The sequence below is a fragment of the Solanum lycopersicum genome, chromosome 2, assembly GCF_036512215.1.
Source record: "Solanum lycopersicum chromosome 2, SLM_r2.1".
Taxonomy (NCBI): Eukaryota; Viridiplantae; Streptophyta; class Magnoliopsida; order Solanales; family Solanaceae; genus Solanum; species Solanum lycopersicum.
The window spans coordinates 57191837-57211304 of record NC_090801.1 but is presented as its reverse complement, the minus strand read 5'-3'; the positions used below and the strand labels follow the sequence as shown (position 1 = coordinate 57211304).

The following is a 19468-nucleotide window of genomic DNA, read 5'->3' as shown; positions in this document are numbered from 1 at the left end:
GAAAAGCTAAACCGTAAGATACATAATCTATCAAACCTTTCAAGCGTATGAGATTCTTGGGAAAATTTGTGCATTTTTATCCAAATTGAACAATATAATACATTGTTGAGAATATCTTTGAGCTAAAAGAACACAATTACTAATATTAAAGTCTAGGTTTAACAGGAAGAATATGACGATGACAAATCATAGGACTCGACGAAAAAACTAATTGCAAACGTCTATTGCTAAAAGATACTCGAGTGATGTGGTTATGACACAATAAATTTTTAAAAAATCGACTCGTGGATTATGATAATGAGCCACATGAAACTTAGTTCAAAGGGGTGATTATTGTGTAGACAAACAGAATGTGACATTGAGTTAAAAGATTGAGAAACTATACTAAAATACACGATTTCTAAATGTTGTAAATTTTTTTATTTCAAAAAATATTTACGCTTTATCCAAAACAAACAATATCATACTTTATTAATAACGTGATTGCTCTCCTAACAAGAGTGAAAAAAAGGTTTACATTACCATTTAACACTTTCATAATCACAATTTATACTACATTATTTTTTAGAAAATATGATTTTACTATATTTGAAAATATTTGTGATTTTATTTTAAAGGTTTGTTGAGAGTTGAAGAGTTGAGTCCCTATGTGATTAAAAAAGAAGCTTTTTGTGTAGTACCGTTGGGGTGCCAACAAAGGAGAAAAACAGGTGCGCATCTTGCATTGCATGGCGAAGAAACCCGTGTTCCTCACAAACGCTTTCTTCTATCTTTTCACTCTCTTCAAAGGGTTTGGATTTTCTGTAATTTGACGAAACCCCTCTTTGTTCCTTTCCTCCATTTTTCTTTTCTGTAATTTTTCACATTTTTCCTCCCTCCCTCCTTACATACGTACAAATTGTTGACAACTTGCTTCTCCTGTCTCTATATGGACTGCCTGCTTTACACTTCTAAATCCCAATTTCTCATTTGGGTCTTTATTATTATTATTCTTATTGGGATTGACGCTGCTGAAGATGGAGTCGATTGAAGATACCCACATTTCTCAGAACAATTTGGTACTCTTTAAAATCCAATCCCCCCTTTTAGTTTTATTGCCCATTCTTGTTCTTATGCATTGAGTTTTTTTTTATGGGGTGTTCTTGATTTCTGTATGAGTTTTTTTTTTCAAGAACTGTATAATGTTATTCTTGGTCTAATATGGATATATTGATTTTTTTTTTCTTTCAAGAACTTCACTTTTAGGAAGAATTGAGATTGATATGTTGTTGTGCATTCATGCTATGAGTTAGTAATATTGTAGGAAATTACTGTTTCATTACTAAAGGAAACAAATTATTGTAAAGATTAGTTCTTTTCTTTTTTTTCTTGGAAAGTATTCCATGCAATAAACTTGCTCTCATGAAATGTATATACTTAATCTCTGTGTTTCTGTTTGATTGGTTTGTATATATAAGAAGTTATTTTTCTTTATTTTTTAACTTCAATTTTTGTGAACAATTGGTTCTTGTGTGAATGATTCTTTCCCCTTTTTGGATGATATTTGGGTGCCTTGTGCATTTGTCTGATTAGTCATTAGCCAGTTCAGCCTTATTTTGCTATCAAAGCAATGGTAAATTCCTTGAAGCTCACAACTTTAAGTTAGTTTCCTTATACTTGAATGAGTTTTATACTGTCACTGTTAACTCGAGAAATGTACTATGCTGTAACTTGTCACATTGTCCTGTTTGATCAATATGGAATTTGTTCATTCTTTTAAGTGATAGAAAAAAGTTGTTTTTTCATAAGTGCATCATCTGACAGAGTGTTGTGATGTTTTTGTGAAGATGACCTGCTTTGTGAATAAATAAATGCATCATATGATTCATGTTTTGTACTAATTCAATTCAAATACAGATCCTACAAACATCTGGAATCAAGAATAGTTATGATTCTACTGTTCCATCTAGATTGGAAAGGCTCTTAAGAGAAAGGGAACTAAGAAAGTCAAGCAAGTCTCAAAATGCAAATGAAGGCGTAAGAGATGGCAACAGAGACTCAAATGTTTTTGGAAATGGAAATGAATTCTGTCTATCAGATGGAGATAGAAGGGTCCGAGAGGGAGAGCTTATTGAAGGATTTGCAGGATCATCCCTTGCTAATGGCTTCGAGAGGCAAGATGGGCGGTTACAAAGACAGAGATTATTGGTTGTGGCAAATCGGTTGCCTGTTTCAGCTGTTAGGAAAGGCGAGGATTCATGGAATCTAGAAGTTAGTGTAGGAGGTCTAGTTAGTGCTCTGTTGGGTAAGCCAAAAAATATAATGCTTTATATAAAAAAACATGACTAGCGAATTTTGCTGTTGATATTTTCTTTTTCTATGTTAGCATTGTTCATTTCCTTATTTTCTTAACTTATCTACTACATTTGAGCTTCAGTGGGGTTCTTATCTCTGGTATGTGTGCTAATTGATGCCTTCTTATTTTGTTAAAGGTGTCAATGAGTTTGAAGCAAATTGGATCGGGTGGGCTGGGGTGAATGTAACTGATGAAATTGGTCAGAGATCACTTACTGAAGCTCTGGCTGAAAAGGTTTGTAAAATAGGCACCATTTTAAATTCTTGATGTAGCACTTGTCAACAAAGTGATATGTCTAGAGCCTCCACTTCCGTGTACCATCTATCACAACAACATTAATAAAACACTTGACTTCATCTAAAAGATCTTACCTAGATGCTCTATCTAACTTATGATCATTATTAACTACTATGATAAAAGGTTGAACTTTGATGTGGTTGCAGAGGTGCATTCCAGTTTTTCTTGATCAAGAACTTGTTCACCAATATTACAATGGTTATTGTAATAACATTCTATGGCCTCTTTTCCATTATCTCCCACTTCCGCAAGAAGACCGTCTTGCAACGACCCGCAGCTTCCAGTCTCAGTTTGCTGCATACAAGGAGGCAAACCAGATGTTTGCTGATGTCGTCAATAAGCATTATCAAGAGGGTGATATTGTTTGGTGCCATGATTACCACCTGATGTTTCTACCGAAATGCCTTAAAGAGTATAATAGTGAAATGAAAGTTGGTTGGTTTCTTCACACACCTTTTCCTTCATCTGAAATTCACAGGACACTGCCATCTCGATCGGAGCTGCTGAGAGCTGTACTTGCTGCTGATTTAGTTGGGTCAGTCCACTTATCTCAATTCATAATACTTCTAACATGTTATAAATTTCTGAGATATTGCAAACAATTATAACTTTGAAATTATGGCAAGTAAGACGATGGGAGTAATGAAGTGGACAAGCCAACGTAGAAAAAGCACACGAGATGCTTACCTCTTGTACCAAGGAATGTTCTTGGTGGTGTTGTACCAACTACCAAGAGATGTTAGACCTTAAATGAGTCTTCAGGAAAAGATTATGAGCAGTCTTAAGGATACAGAACATAACAAGATTGTCGGTGAACGTGTAGATTAGTGTAAGCAGCCATTTTAGTCAATGCCTATTATTGGGGGGAGTGTTCATCATATAGTGAGCAAATACTGTGGTAAAATAATAAGTGACAAAGTAATGAGTTGAGAATGAAAGGCATTGTTAAGAAAAGCAAACTGTTCATGTTTTTTTGCCTCGAGAGGCTTAAGATGGAAAATTCTTATCGTTGTGATAGTGATGCATAAATGGGGGTCTGAGAAGCATTTCTTAGGGAAACGAAGGTCTTGTGTTTTCAAATACTACCAGTAAATTTAGTAGGCGGATAAGTGCTTCATTAGAAGCACGAAATTCAGCTTATTTAGAATCCATGACTGTTTTGTCAACTATGATGATTTCGTCCTTCATAATCTTTCTTTAAGAAGATTTGGAGTGTTCTTCCGTATATTAATAGTTTAGCTGACTCAGGCTTTGTCTTTTTTATCTTGTCTCCAGCTTCCACACTTATGATTATGCAAGACATTTTGTTAGTGCTTGCACTCGCATTCTTGGGCTTGAGGGCACACCTGAAGGAGTAGAGGACCAAGGACAGCTAACACGTGTAGCTGCGGTATATGAATCATTTATTAATAGCCTAAAATCTTTTATATTTTTTCTTTTTCATCACTTGCACTTGAGTCAAGTTCCCTCTTTTGCAAAAGGTTATGGTAGACACATTGACTGGATCCTTTGGATGAACAGTTTCCTATTGGGATAGATTCTGATCGATTCATTAGAGCTCTTGAACTTCCTGCGGTCAAGTACCATATCAAAGAACTGCAAGAAAGATTTGCTGGAAGAAAGGTTTGTTCCAGTATAAATCCCTTTAGATAACCATGACGCAGAATGATCTGCATCATTCAATCAGTGTAGCTCGAAACGTGGGATGCCTTAATTAGTTCACCCCTGAAATTTTCTGTCACCCTCAGTGCAACACTTAAGGTTTGTTCCAGTATAAATCCCTTTAGATAACCATGGTGCAGAATGATCGCATCATTCAATCAGTGTAGCTCGAAACATGGGATGCCTTAATTAGTTCACCCCTGAAATTTTCTGTCACCCTCAGCGCAACACTTTCAATGTATGCTTCCTTGTGAAAACTCCAAAAAAATATGAAAAGGACATATATAAAAAATGCCAAAACAAATATTTTATCCCCATTGTGTCTTAGTTTGGTTATTATCACAAATAGAGCTGCCTTACACCTTAATTGTGCAGATGAAGGTTGTCTTTAATTTTACTTAAATCTTTGTGCAATTAATACTGTAATTCTTTTTCTAATTTCTTTGGTTTAATGACGTGTCCTAGTATAAACTAAAAAAAACAGAAGTTAGATGAACATCTATAAAATAGATGGGAAGACAGAATAAAGGAAGAAAACTGACGAGAAGAAAAAATGGCAACCTAAATTAACTTCTTTATCAATTTTTGATTAAATATTCATTAATTGCAACAGGTCATGCTGGGCGTTGATCGGTTGGATATGATAAAGGGAATTCCCCAAAAAATATTGGCATTTGAGAAGTTCCTTGAAGAGAACCCAGACTGGCGTGACAAGGTAGTTTTGCTACAAATTGCAGTCCCAACCAGGACAGATGTCCCCGAGTGTATGTTCCTTGGCATCATACTTATGTCTGTTGTTTAATTAAAGCACATAATTTATGTCTACTATTTGATCATGTATCCCTGACCAGGACAAGAAACATATGGATTTTACAGATCAATTTGAGCTGTTGGTTTAAGAACCTGATTTTAGTGACTTGTAGATTTTTGTGAAGGAAAATACTGCTAGTTGTCAAGAACATCTGGAAAGAGAGAGAAAGGAGACAATGTTGATGTTTTTGGATTGTGATATGCAAGCACATAATCCTGAGATTGAGACCAGTTTAGTGCATTTGAACTTTACCAACTGCAACAAAAGATCCTTAAAAACTTCTTAAGGCAAAAGCTCTTCCTCTTTAGAATCCTGATGGTTCTGTTGGGAAAACGCGGACGAGCACAAAAATATATATGGTAAAAGTAATGGAAATAAAATGGGAAAATAACGACACCAAGAATTTTACGTGAAAACCCTTCTGAATAAGGGAAAAAACCACGGGCCAAGAGGAGCAATTGATATTACTATAGTAAGGAATTTTACACTGTGTAGTCACGAATACAATACTCAAAGTGACTACTACACACTCAAAAAGAACAACACTCTTTTGGTTTCCGTCTTACTAAAATATCGCTCACACTCTATTTTTCTTCACAGACTATTTTCTGGTATAGTCTATGGAATACCTCACATTGCTCTCAAAATGGTTTTTCTCTCTAACTTGGTGTGTTCTACAAATGAGCAAGAATGCTCTATTTATAGAAGGATAAAACCATGTCTATGTCACTAATCACATATGTAAACATAGCAAAGTCGAGAATGGTTGCAAATCTTACCAATTTACCAACTACCAAATCTTTTATTTTCAACTTCAATTACTATTCCTTTTTAACAATTGCTTGTACCAATTGAATAGCTAAAGTTGACTAAAAAATGGGATGGATTCAACAGGTTCTGCTAGAAGCGTTGTATCTTTCTAATCTTCTCTAAGATTATGCCCCCTTAGTCTCTCTCTCTTATCCTCTCCACTCTCCCATTTCTCCTCGATCCAGATTGCAACCTTCTGCCGCTTCTAACAACATCTTCTTAGCCTTTTCACCTTCTGCTTTCATTTCATGTGAAGAGATCTTCTGATCTGACATCTTTTGTCTAGTGGAAAAAAATACGCATTATAGTAAATTAGCGTTTAGTTTAACAATGATGAAGTACAAAATTTGATGTTCACGTCTGTGAAGACTGTCATGACAGATTTGAGTTTACTGAATGAAGGAGAAGATCTGTTTTCACAGGAGTAATGTTGATGGCAAGATACATCATGAGTTTGAATCGTGGTGGTAAGCCAAGTATAGTACTTAGGAGAAGACAGATAGGTGTTAACCTATTATTTGCTGAGGTTTCGAAGTTGGAAATGGTGGATTTCTACAATTACAACTATGTCTCAGTCACAAACCAGTTGGGATCCACTATATGAATCCTCAATGATCATGTTACCCCATTTAAACTCATCTCATGCTGAGTATGTCCTAATGCTGTCTGTATTTCGAGGATTCATCATGAAGCTGGCTTGTTTTATGCTGGCTAGCCTACCCCAATCCTCCTCTTTTATCTGAGATTAGGACCGGCACTGTGAGTAAGCTCACACGGACCGAGTTAAATAGTGAATTCTGAATATTTATAAAAAAATCTAAGTAGAAAAATTAACGTCTCTAAGCACAATTGTTAATAAAATTTTCAAGATTTATTTTTTTTGTATTGAATCATTTATTGTTAGTGAGAGTTTCTGAAGTTATAATTGAAGTATCGTGAAATTATCATTGAAAAAGATTATTCCAATCTTCTGATATTTAAGCTTAACTTTGTAAAGCTACACACAAAATCAGTGTATCGGTATTAAGAGATATTATTGCCCTTGAAGCCTTGTCATTGGTTAAATTTTTGACATCCATGATGTGATTACTCTCTCTGATTGTTAGTGGTTTCCTCTTTTAACTTGTTGGACAGATCAAAAACTGACGTGTCAAGTACATGAAATTGTGGGACGCATCAATGGAAGATTTGGAACTCTAACAGCTGTCCCAATCCATCATTTGGTCTGTCTCTTGTTACTTAATAATATGAATAAATTGTTAATATTAATGGATATGTATAACTTGGTGCAGCTTGTTTTAGTTTGTTAATTTCATATGATTCTTCTGCATTTGAGAATTACTCCTTTTTAGCTGTAAAGGTTGGCTAAGACCCCTACCTTGGAAATTAATATCCAAAAAGTGAATACATTCAGGAGGGGGACATAAAACCTAATCTCCTCAAAAACTTGGTTGATATGGACATGACCATATTTTTAATCCTAGGGAAATTCATAATGTTACAGGAGCAATCAAGATGTTTGAGAGGATTCCTCTCCATGTAGCTTGATACCATTTGACCTTGTCTCTGTTAGAGCCAATATTAGTGAGGGTATCTGCTTCCTGTTTTGAATCCTCTGTTGTTTATATTTTTATAATTATAAGAAATGGTTTAGTCTCTCTTTCCCATTTTAACACTAAATCATAATGATCGAATGCTAAAGGCTAAAAAAAATATATAAAAGATCTAATAATAAAGGTCTTGGAGAAACTATTTTGAATCCTCTGATGCGAGTTAGAAGAATTTTATCAGAACATTGAGTACTTTCCACAAGTTTTAATAATTTTACAATGTGATCCTGAAACAATACAATTGAGAAACTAGTCACTTGCCAAAAATGTCGAGTATTTACTTAATAAGGTTAAAGTGGGAGATTGATTTCCTTGAAGCAAATCTCTTTCCTTTCATCCCTTGCCACTTACTCTCAGCACCAGGTTACTCACAGTGAATTTGGACTGCCATACCCTTCCTATTGGCATCAATACTCACCTAATTAGCATGAATATTTACGTCTGTCTTGGGTGATATGTACAATCGTGCAGCACCTATGGGTGCTAATGAAGTGGGTGGAAATCACGGTGACTAGACAAAAGACGCTAGGTGATTTCTTCGCAATTATTTAAGCCTCGATGAGTAGAGTTAACAAGTGCTTGTGTTAGTGGAAGTAGCTGATAGCCAGTGGTTAGTTACATGGATGCCACTGTTATAAAAATGTAGAGTTGGACATGAGAGATGGGAATTTTGAATGTTAAGGTGGAAACACCATGACAATTTTACTTCTGCTGGAAATTGTAATAACCGAAATATAGCTACACATAATGAAGATCTTCATCATTTATAACTCATAAATCATATAACTTAGAAGAAATGATTTACATGATATTTTGAGTTGGTTTGTGTAAAATATGACATGGGCCTAACTCAATCAAAAGATTGCCCAAGTCCATAGTAGCAGATCACTGGTCCTTCTCAACCAATGTGGGACTCTGACACCCCTTTCTCGAGCTTGGACTGGGAGCCCAAACAGGGACGGGCCTGACTCTAATACTGTGTAAAGATATGGAACTTGAGTCTAACTCAACCCCAAAAGTTAGCTCATGAGGAGAGGATTGTCTAAGTCCATATAAGTAGACCATTCGTCGATTCTCCAACCAATATGGGACTCTCTAACCCACTCTAACAGTTAGAAAGACCCCATTCTTTACCAAAAGTAATACTCTTTTATGTTTAATCTGAGGTTTCGGGTTCGAGTAATGAGAATAAAGTGACTTAGTCCACTGGTATGAAATCCTGATTTTTTGGATCCTAAACAGGTACCTGACATTCTGATGGAAATAAAAACATTTCTTGCAGCAGATGCAAAAGGATACTGTTTAACTCGTGATAAGTCATTCAAGTAGTTTAGGATAAATAATTTATTAAGATTTATTGTCATATAGGAGTAGCTGCGAGTACACTCATTTGTCTTCTTCTAAATTGTAGGAGTACTTAATTTGCATATAAAGTAAAGGACAAAACTAGGAATTTCCTTATCTTGAAGACTTAACTCTTGGTTAACTCTTTTGCGTGCAATCTTGATTGGACTAAACTAAATTATTGCACCCAATGTTTGGTATGTTAAGGTTAAGAAGCTTGTTTTGCAAAGCTTGTAATGCTACAGCTTTCTGCTTGATAAATACACTCACAAGCTCTATCCGATAATGCTACATTTTTCAAATCCTCTAAGTATAGTCTCCGTGCTTCACATACTAGCTACATTGAGGCAGTGTTGGAGACAAGATTTTTATCATGTGGGTTCAAAACATAAAGCTAATACAAAACATATTGCAGGATGATAAATAAGGCGGGGTGGCGAATGATAAGACTAACCTTTACCCGCCCAATTTTAATTCGCCTTGTCATGTCCCTTTTAAAATTTCTTCTTACTAAAGTCCTGCTTTATCAACCCTGTTTAAAATTTCTTGTGTTTTTTAAACAAGAGTACATTTGAGAATTAAAGAATATTTTGATTTCTTAAAGATTACTTATTTTGAAACACATTTAAAATGCTAGAAAATCACTTAAAAAGGAAAGGAGGGAGTAAAGATTGCATCTTCAGAAAATGAAATTTTCTTATCATAGGCATGAAAGCACATAATTTTCATTAGAAATCTTAGATCTTTCCATAAATATCTATAGCAATATCTATGGCCTTCACCCAAAGTTCGTCAAATTTGTGCGGAACGCCCAAAATAAGGAAGATAAAGTTCACAATTTTGTCCTCTCTTTCGGAACCTAGTTTAAAACTAACTGCAGGTTATAAAGTGATATACTTGAAATTCATATCTACGTTTGGGATGTCCAAAGTATTTTGCTGAATCGAAAGGTGATGTCTATTTAAAGTTGGTTAATTACGTAAGTGAGAAGCTAAGAAAAGAGACATTACGGTTTTAGGATAATATTAGTAGTCTGTATGATAACAACAAATTAGAACTCATAGATGAATAAATACATGTTCCTTGTCAAAAGTTAAATGTGAGTGAGAGGTTCTTTCTAAGACAATTTCCCTTTTGTGACAAATGTCATCTAACTTGTGTAACATATTGACATTGTTGAGCGTGCCTGATTGATAATGGAATTAAGGTGAGGATAGGCAGTAAATATTAAGATTTTGAGTTGAATTATAATTTACAGTAAATAAAAAGAAAAAGTAAATAATTGGTAGGCAATCACTATACTACAGTGACCAAGAAGATGGGAAATATAGTGCAGATCGAGAATTGATCCCGCGACCTTGGGGGAATTTTGAACCCCCTTGACCACTGAGACAAGCATTTGAGTTGTGTCAAGGGGGGTCATTTCGGTATATATACTCAAAGAAAATCAAATTTGATCCTAGATCAGCCGCTGCATTGAGGCATCAGGTTGTTACTGCCTACTTGATTTCTGAAATGGATGCAACAAAGAAGAAAATATTACTCCTAATTTTTACTACTGCATTCAAAGGAAAGCCCCACATTTGACATTGCTTTACTTATCAAAAAGATTAAAGTAGGCTGAATTATTTTGCTGTTGCAGCATTCTGCCTGAAGGGATCCATCAATCATATCTTCTTTGAATGGCGTTCTCATTTGCTTTCTTTCAATTCTCGTTTTGTCTTAATCAAAATGATTGCCCATTATACTGAAGGTTTGGTTCTTCTGTGTTTTCTTTGGTTTCTATAGTACTATAGTTCGAAAATATATAGCTCTTGAACCGGGACTATGTTTGTCTTTCTTAATCTATTCTGTTAGAAGTAGAAAGCTTCTGAATAGATTTTCAGTGCGTCATTTTCCTAAGAAAGCTTTTTTGTGTTGACGGAGTCTGTCAATTACTTTTCTCTAAGTGTATAAATTAATAGCCTAGTGCCTGAGATTGGTGGTCAGGGAATTGGGTCAAACTGACAATACCAACATTAAGTTTTAATTTCACTGTTGTTGCTTGAATACTTTGAGAGATGGATGTTGGGCCTTACTCTACTCCAAATGCTAGCTCATGAGGTGTTTAGATGAAGTGGTGGATAACAAGTAAAAGTGATTTTGAAAATGAAAGGGTAATGGTTGATTTCTATGAGACATTTTGTTTTCTTCTAGAGGATATTTTGTTTATTTTTAAAATATTTTTTGGGGTCAAGTAAACTGAAATTTATTGATGTACACCAAGATGGTGTTAGGCTGCTGAAGCATTGACTACATGTGATGCTATGGCCTCAAGAATCAAGCCAACTATCTATGAAACAAGGATCTTCCTCTTTACACTTAAATAAACTGAATGGTGAATTTTTGAGTTTCAGAACCAGTTCGTGAATCCTTCAAAGGTTCTTTACAAAATAGTGGTGTTTGCTGTTTCTTGTTCTAATTTCTGCCTATTTTGTTACTCTTCTCATTATTCCCATGGTGCTTTACGAGTGATTGTTGTAACCCTGTGAAGATTCTAATCCTTTCAACTCTATACTTACAGGATCGTTCTCTTGATTTTCCTGCACTATGCGCACTTTATGCCGTCACTGGTACTTATTCTTATTCCTTTACAAGTATATTGTCTCTTATCTCCCTATACATTATACTGGAAACAAGTTTAATATGGTTAGAGGGTGAAAAACATATTTGAGCTCTTCTGATAGTGATAGAGTAAGGGCAGACATACGGAAGGGCAAAAAGGAAAACAAATACATCCTCACGGATTTTCCTTCTCAACATTTGAACAAACTATGTCCATGAATGATACTACTTGCACATACACATATGTAGAGGACAAAAGAGAAACTACATGGCTCACCAAGAAAAATTATCTTTATAAACTAGAAAGGACAAGTTGGTATATCTTTTGCGTGTGGCACATAATAATTGCTTTTTTTGTAACATTTTAATTCTATTTTAATTAATACTACCAATTTTATGATGTTTTGATTGTATTTGTAAGTTTTAATTGCTTTTTGTTCCTCAATTTACTTCTCAGTCCTTTTCTCACTTTTTCTTTGTTTTGGAAATTTTTAGATGTTGCTTTAGTTACATCTTTAAGAGATGGGATGAATCTTGTCAGCTACGAATTTGTGGCCTGCCAAGCATCCAAGAAAGGAGTCTTAATTCTAAGTGAGGTACACAATTCTCTCTTCTTCTTTTCAATATGATTTCACTAGTAACGTTTTTCAGAATCCTATATCGGTTAAGCATGTGACCTAATTACACCACTTGAGCTAGCTTTTCGAATTAAGTTAGGTCTTAGGTTTATTTTTTCAACTCACAAATCTAAGCAAAACCCATCCTTGATCTTGGGTTACTTAATGTGCGGTCAGACATGTTGATACACCCAAATTACACCAACTGAAATAGCATAGGTGGTCATCGTCACATATAAAACCCAACGGGGTTGAGTATCGAATCTCACAGGGAATATGATGAGAAATCAAATGTTATTTTCGTGCCTACTTGTGCAGGCACAAAGTTGGAGGGCAAAAATGTGAAATGAAGCCAAGTTAAAGGGCAATATTTATGCCCAGCTTTGAGTGTGCACGGAAGGTACAGGGGTTGGTAAAATCCCACTTTGATGAAGTGCATGATGGTGTAGTCTCTTTATTTGATTTTGCTTGTTTTGGGGTTAAGTTGGTCACTGTGCCCATCTTCCCAACAATGGTCTTAGGAGTAAAGTAGCTCCAACGGAAATCTTAATGTTATGCCTAAGAAGATACAGAGATAGTAGCAAAAGGTTTGTCTCGTGTTGGATTAAGTTGGTCACTATGCCCATCTTCCCAACAATGGTCTTAATAGCCAAGTAGCTCCAATGGAAATCTTATGTTATGCCTAAGAAGATACGGGATAGTACTGCAAATGGCCCATCTAGTGTTGATAATAAGTATACCTCAACATGCTAAAAGGCAAATATGATAGTCTATTTTGTTGCTTTTATATCCACTTCAACTTATTTATGCAAGTTTATATTAAATGCTAGAATTCAGAAGTCCGTTGGAATTTGATTCAGGAAGGGAACTTGCATCATATTCCTTAGATAAACTCTTCTCCTTCTAAGTATTGTTTTCTAATTATCAGATTGTTACTGGACCAGTAGACGTGCTATGCAAATGATTTGAGCGGCACATTCTTTCATAATATTTTCTTAATTACAGTTTGCAGGTGCAGCACAGTCTCTTGGTGCTGGAGCTATTTTGGTGAACCCATGGAACATTACTGAACTTGCGTCTTCAATTGGTTATGCTCTAACAATGTCTGCAAATGAAAGAGAAAAACGACATCAGCATAACTTCTTGCATGTTACCACTCACACATCCCAGGAATGGGCTGAAACTTTTGTAAGGTATGTCCTTAATGAACCGAAGTACGGAAGTAGGTCTTTTTATAATTTAGACTCCTTATCTTTATATTCTTGATAACAAAGGATCCCTGTTTAGGTTCCATATTATGTTTATCACGGTGTTGAAGCAGGTAACCATCTCATCTAAAAGCTTAAGTTGGAGCACACTTTTGTTTACTAAATCAACACGACCTCCAAATGTGTAGGCTTGATCTTTTGTTATGAGCCAAGCACATGAATTTTTTTGATAATAGATGGTGTTCAAACCTAGGATATTTGCCTGCTTTGATACCATGTTGAAGTGTGTCTCCATCTCATCTAAAAACTTAAGCTATTGAGAGAGATCTCTTTTATTTACTAAATTATGTTTTTTCGACACACTTTTTTTTGGAAGTCTAATCAATAAGGATATCAAGAAGCGGTCACAAGACAACAGTTTGCTCAGACGTTCTTTTAACTACTTTTACCCAACTTCAATTTTAGTGCAATCTTACGCTATTATTTTTTTCCATGTAGCGAACTCAATGATACAGTTGTTGAAGCTCAACTGAGGACTAGACATATTCCACCTCAACTTCCCTCCGAAGTGGCTATTGAGCGCTACTTGCAATCTAATAATCGATTGCTTATATTGGTATCCTTTTTGCCTTCACCAAAATTATAAAAATGCATATTTGCACTTAACTACTGTAAAATCGTAATTTCAACCGTAATTAAATTATCGTTTTTTTTTTTTAATTATGGTCTTAGTATTTTGGTGTCAACTCAAAAGGATTAACAACCAGGAAATTTTTGCAGTATGACACTGCTGCTAAATTCTACATTCTATCGAAAGAAAATTCATAAAATCAGAAAATGGTTGAGAACGATGAGTTTTGCCATTAAATATTTCCATATACGGGCAGCAGCTCATGCTGAAGCTATTGTAGCTGCTCGTCTGCCAATTTCTAGGGTTCACTTTGCTTGGATGTAATTTCAATTGCATTTTACACCATTTGTTTGGCTTTCAGTTCATAAATTCCAAAGGAGTAAATGGAACGATTAAACAGATAAATATTTTAACTAGAAACTGATGTCTCCGTATCCTGTCATTTATTCATTACTGTTGCACTCGTTCATCTTATATCTCCTTACTACTATGACATCCCAACCAACCGAGAATGGAGTGTGTGCTATATTTTAACATAAGGTGCTGAGCTGGCTTTTGTCAAAATATGTCTTTTGATAAAATTATACTGTTATTATGTCCATCAAATGTTTGTTATGCTGTTATATATCCATCGAATGTTTGTAATATCAAAAGGATTATGTGGTCTTTGGAAACTATTCCTGAAAGGGTACACAAGATGCTGTTCCATAATATTATGAATTTGAAGAGTTCTTGCACTAGGATGTTATATTTTCTTTCTCTGTTACCATATCTCACCAACCTATGCAATTAACTGAGTACAAGGTAGTTCTGTTGTTTCTGTTTTCTGCAAGTGACACTTTTGCTTTCAAAAATAGCTTTTGGCCTTCGTCACACACGAAAAGTTCTGCCAGCTTTTGCCATGAATTTTTTAGTAAAGAAGTTATTTTTCCTTCAGTGCATCCACTTAATCTCTACTGTTCCTTCGATTTAAAAGTGGAATACATGCACTACTTCAGCGTGATGTGTAATATACCTTATTAATTTATAGATAGTCTATTTGAGCCTGTTGAAAGAGGAGGACTGTATCAGAGATGAGTAATCAAGCAAATGTCCAACTTACTGTATTTTGTTTGCTCTAAGCTATTTATCTCATTTACTGTGTGCTTTGGATATCCTTGCTATAGTTCCAAAAACATTGAATATCTATATGATGCAGACAGGTGATAAGCTACTTACAGTTTTCCTAATAGGAAAAACTTAGTTTTGACTGTCATTTTCTGTAATTTAGGGTTTCAATGCCACATTAACAGAGCCAGTGGATGCCCAGGGAAGAAGGATTGATCAACTAAAAGAAATGGAGCTTAAGTTGCATCCAGATTTAAAAGAACCTCTAAGAACACTTTGTAATGACCCAAAGACAACAATAGTTGTCCTCAGTGGAAGTGACCGAAACGTTCTTGATGAGGTGTCCTACTTTCATAAGTTACTGTCTTTCTATCAGCATTTTTGTTCGTTTACTGACTTCTTTCACAGAATTTTGGAGAATATAGGATGTGGTTGGCTGCTGAACATGGAATGTTTTTGCGACAAACAGGGGGGAATTGGATGACTACGATGCCTGAAAATCTAAGTATGGATTGGGTTGACAGCGTAAAGGTGAAGCACTGAATTTTTAAGCTTGGAAAACTGTCTGAAGTTTGTAAAGTTTTGTGAAATCTAAGTCTATCTTCTTTGTTTCAGCATGTATTTGAGTATTTCACTGAGAGGACACCCCGTTCTCATTTTGAGCTTCGTGAGACCTCACTTGTTTGGAACTATAAATATACAGGTCATTAATTCCATACCCAATTTAGGTCCATCTTCAATTAGCAACTAAACAGCCTTATGTTTATCTGTGGTTTCAGTCTCCTAATTCTGTTAGTGGGTTCTGAGCATGCAGATATTGAGTTTGGAAAACTTCAATCCAAAGATCTTTTGCAACATCTGTGGACAGGCCCAATTTCAAATGCTTCAGTAGAGGTAGTCCAGGGTAGTCGATCTGTTGAGGTTCGAGCAGTTGGTGTTACGAAGGTCTGTTCTGGTGTTCCTAGAAATTAGAATGTCATTTTGCGGTATGTTTATTATTTTCTTAAGCAGCTTGTTTTTGTACAGGGGGCAGCAATTGATCGTATTTTGGGAGAAATAGTGCACAACAATGACGTGAAGACACCAATTGATTATGTTTTATGCATAGGGCACTTTCTGGCAAAGGTGTGTTTTTCATTTTATCTTGGACTAATCCTGAATTTACGGTTAGAAGATCCACATGGATGAAATTTTTGGCCAACTGCATATGCTTTAGCGGCCTGAATACTTGAGCTGTTAAATTGCAATATAGGAAATCCACTTTGACCTAAAATTTTTGTGCATCATATAATTTGGCATGGTTTATATGGTTGGACTATGTGCCAAATTCCATCTTAAGAAGATGTTCTTACATAAATGTGCTTGCTTTTATATGGCTTGGTCAGAGCTTTGCTAATTGAGAACGAGAAAATAATATGAACATGCTCATGTGTTTTCTTCAGTTCTATACAGCTACCTGGACATTGTAGTAGTTATTCAGTTTAATTATTACTTGATCCTATTTTGTTTTACTTATGTTCTATTTTAGCTCATTCAACAAATATACAACCTCTTAAATGTTGGCTTCCACCATAGTAATACTGAGTATTCTTTTTATAATTCTACTTCACTATTACTTTGTATTTGATGCAACATCTTGATATCTTCTCACATCTTTCAATTAGCATTTGACATATATACTGAACTCCCTTGTAGTAACTCTCATTCAAATGTTTCTCTTAAACTGCTTAAAAGTCAGGGCAGGTCGTAGAAAATGGGATGGAGTGAGTACTAGTTTGGTTATTCAAGTTGTTTGGTACAGGAAACTCGCTCCTTCTTACTGAGGCCTGGTTTTGGTCTAAAGGCTTAGTGCTTCCCAATAGTTTCATGAGGTCCTTTGCTGCATTCAAACTTGCAAGAAATTCTGAAGCTCATCTCAAATACTGCTTCAAATAACCGAGGAAATTTTTGCTTGCATATTCACATTACAACATCAGTGTCCGGATGTTTGTAGAAATCTCAGACACTATTATGAAATTAGTCTTCTCTTAAATATCTTCCTTGATGGATCTTTTGAACAATTAAGGAATATAAAAGAAGGGATAGCTAAACTAAAGCTTAAAGCTGAAGTGATGCTCCAAAATGGAAATACTGTTACTGGTTGATGCAACAGAAAGATGAAGATATCTACAATAAAATTAGGCAAAATATTCTTCCCTTAGCTCGTCCTTGATGGTCTTTCCTAGCTCTGGCTTAGCGTTCTTTCAAGGGAAATTCTGCATCAGTGCCACCTGGTACTTCCATTGAAATAAAAAACAATTTTCTTAAGGTTAGGTGATTGGTGATACTTGGTAAAGGTCAAATCATTAGTTTGGTTCTGTATAAGGTTCCAAGCATTGTTTCATTAGTAGCCCAGTTAATACTAGATAAGTTATCCCTCTATCTCAGAGGGAGAGGTGGTCACTTGCTCAAGTCTTGCTGAATTTGAGATTCAAAGAATCGAACACTTGTTGGGATCATTTGGGCGTCATTGTTTGAGGCGTAAACTTCTATGAAGCCCACGGCTTCACCATGAAGCGATAATCCACTGCTTTGCGTTGCCCCATCAATTTAAGTGACGGAGTGATGGTTTTTAATAACACCCATCTTATAGTCCTGAACCTTCCTCTCCCTGGGACTCTAGGCAACTTTGCAGGTTAGCTTTTATTATTTCCATCCGCTTCTCTAGAAGCTTTTTCTAGGGCCTCACCAGAACTCACCGCTAGTAGCTTCATTTTGCTCCATCTTTGAATGTTGCTAATGAAAAAAATGTTATATATCACTCATTCATTTAGGTACACTGGTGGTTCTTGTCTTCTCTCTTATGTAGTTAATTTCTTCATGGACACTTAGCTTGCAATAAACTGTTGTCTCTCAGGATGAAGATATTTATTCATTTTTCGACCCAGACCTTTCTCAAGTACAAGCACCAACTATGAGAACCAAGATAGCTAGCCATCTTAATAGAAGTACTGCAAATCATCCAGCTGGTAAAAGTGGGCACCGGCCAGCTAGTTGCAAAGTTGGCCAGCAGGCTTCAACCATAGACAAGAAAGCTGGCAGTAATGAAAATGCAAATTGGTGGTCCTTGTTTCGTGATAGAATGACAGTCCATGAAGGGTCATCAGTTCTTGACCTCAAAGCTGATAACTACTTCTCTTGCGCAGTTGGTAGAAGCTGCTCTCTTGCCAGATACCTTCTTGGTTCATCAGCTGATGTTGTGTCTCTATTGATAGATATGGCCAATAATTCATCTTGCTGAGCTTGTTCTTTGTACACGTAGAATTCTACTATTTGAGGTACATTCATACTTTACTCATTTCAGTTACTGTTTACCTCGTGACTAAATATCTTGGGCTTATTTAGTATATCATTGTAGTTAAAACAATATATCGATCATATTGATATATGAAAGTACATTCAAGAAACCTGCACACTAGGTTGACTAATTTGAGAATTTGTTTTCTGAATAAAGAAAGATCTCCAATGTGTTGTAATACGATACAGTTCAGCCTTAAACTTGAGTATTTGACATAGAACAAATGTGACCACATCTGAGCTGCTGATACCAACCAAATTAATACTGCGCTACAATGCTTTTTAGAGCTTGCTTGCTGAGTTTAGCTTATGGTTTGTCAATAAAGTATTGAAACGTGGATGGTACTAACTACAACTATGTATCTGCTCTTTTGATCATAGCTCATTTGATATGCTAAAACTCTGTAGGCTTTCAAGCCGTGGCTAGGGTGACTGCTGATGCTGCTTCACATCTACGTGCAAATAGACACAGGGAGGGATATAGTACTAGTGCCTTCATTTAACAACTGATGGACCATGTTTGTACTTGCAAAGAGTAGCATATTAATAAACCGAAATGTTCTTGTAGTAACTTTAGTAGAATAAATGTCCTAGGTTTCGTGGGATTTGCTTGTAAACGCTTTCCTTTTAGTTGTTTAATAAAAACCATATGCCTCTCTTTTTAATTCCCTTATGGTAGTGTTTCCTTCAAGGTAATTGTTCTTTCCAGAATTGGTTTTTGTGCACAGTGCATCTGACTGACTTATTTTCATAAACTCTGGAAGCAGAAAATGCATTACTATATAAGTTGGTAAAGTGATTATACATTATAGTGATGTTTGTTTACCTTGTAAGTGACTTTTTTGAAGGATAATTACTGGACTAGCTAGGTTCCTGTACTTGGTTAATTACGATGTGAAGCCTTCTGTCTTGACTTTGAGATTACAAAAAGCATTGGATCCTAATTTCATGTTAGCATTCTCCCTTATGTTAGTCTTGGTTTATGCACAAAAGTAATGACCTATTGGTAATGAAGTTGGTTGAGAACTATGATACTACACAAGTACAATTTTCAGTGGAGGCGTAAAAATATTAGGTGATTTCTTTTCTAATAATA

The 19468-nt window shown here is 35.5% G+C and overlaps 1 protein-coding gene across 1 annotated transcript; it reads left to right on the top strand.

Moving 5' to 3' along the window:
- The first annotated feature begins 634 nt into the window (after nt 1-634).
- On the top strand, nt 635-19037 carry LOC101255062 (alpha,alpha-trehalose-phosphate synthase [UDP-forming] 1-like). Its single transcript, XM_010318582.4, has 20 exons — nt 635-710; nt 1017-1058; nt 1897-2284; nt 2472-2569; nt 2779-3167; nt 3908-4022; nt 4154-4255; nt 4908-5058; nt 7050-7138; nt 11433-11481; nt 11969-12069; nt 13096-13283; nt 13797-13914; nt 15200-15376; nt 15445-15567; nt 15652-15739; nt 15851-15981; nt 16063-16161; nt 17933-18353; nt 18781-19037. Exons 2-19 carry the CDS (start codon nt 1017-1019, stop codon nt 18314-18316), a joined length of 2832 nt encoding a protein of 943 aa, XP_010316884.1. The 5' UTR covers nt 635-710; the 3' UTR covers nt 18317-18353; nt 18781-19037.
- Nucleotides 19038-19468: the final 431 nt, after the last annotated feature.

What these genes read in the sequence shown, in the direction of transcription:
- LOC101255062 (XM_010318582.4), top strand. Translation starts at nt 1,017, where the DNA reads ATGGAGTCGATTGAAGATACCCACATTTCTCAGAACAATTTG. An exon ending in AGCTAACACGTGTAGCTGCG is followed by an intron (nt 4,023 to 4,153) that starts GTATATGAATCA and finishes TTGGATGAACAG; the next exon opens with TTTCCTATTGGGATAGATTC. An exon ending in CGCACTTTATGCCGTCACTG is followed by an intron (nt 11,482 to 11,968) that starts GTACTTATTCTT and finishes GGAAATTTTTAG; the next exon opens with ATGTTGCTTTAGTTACATCT.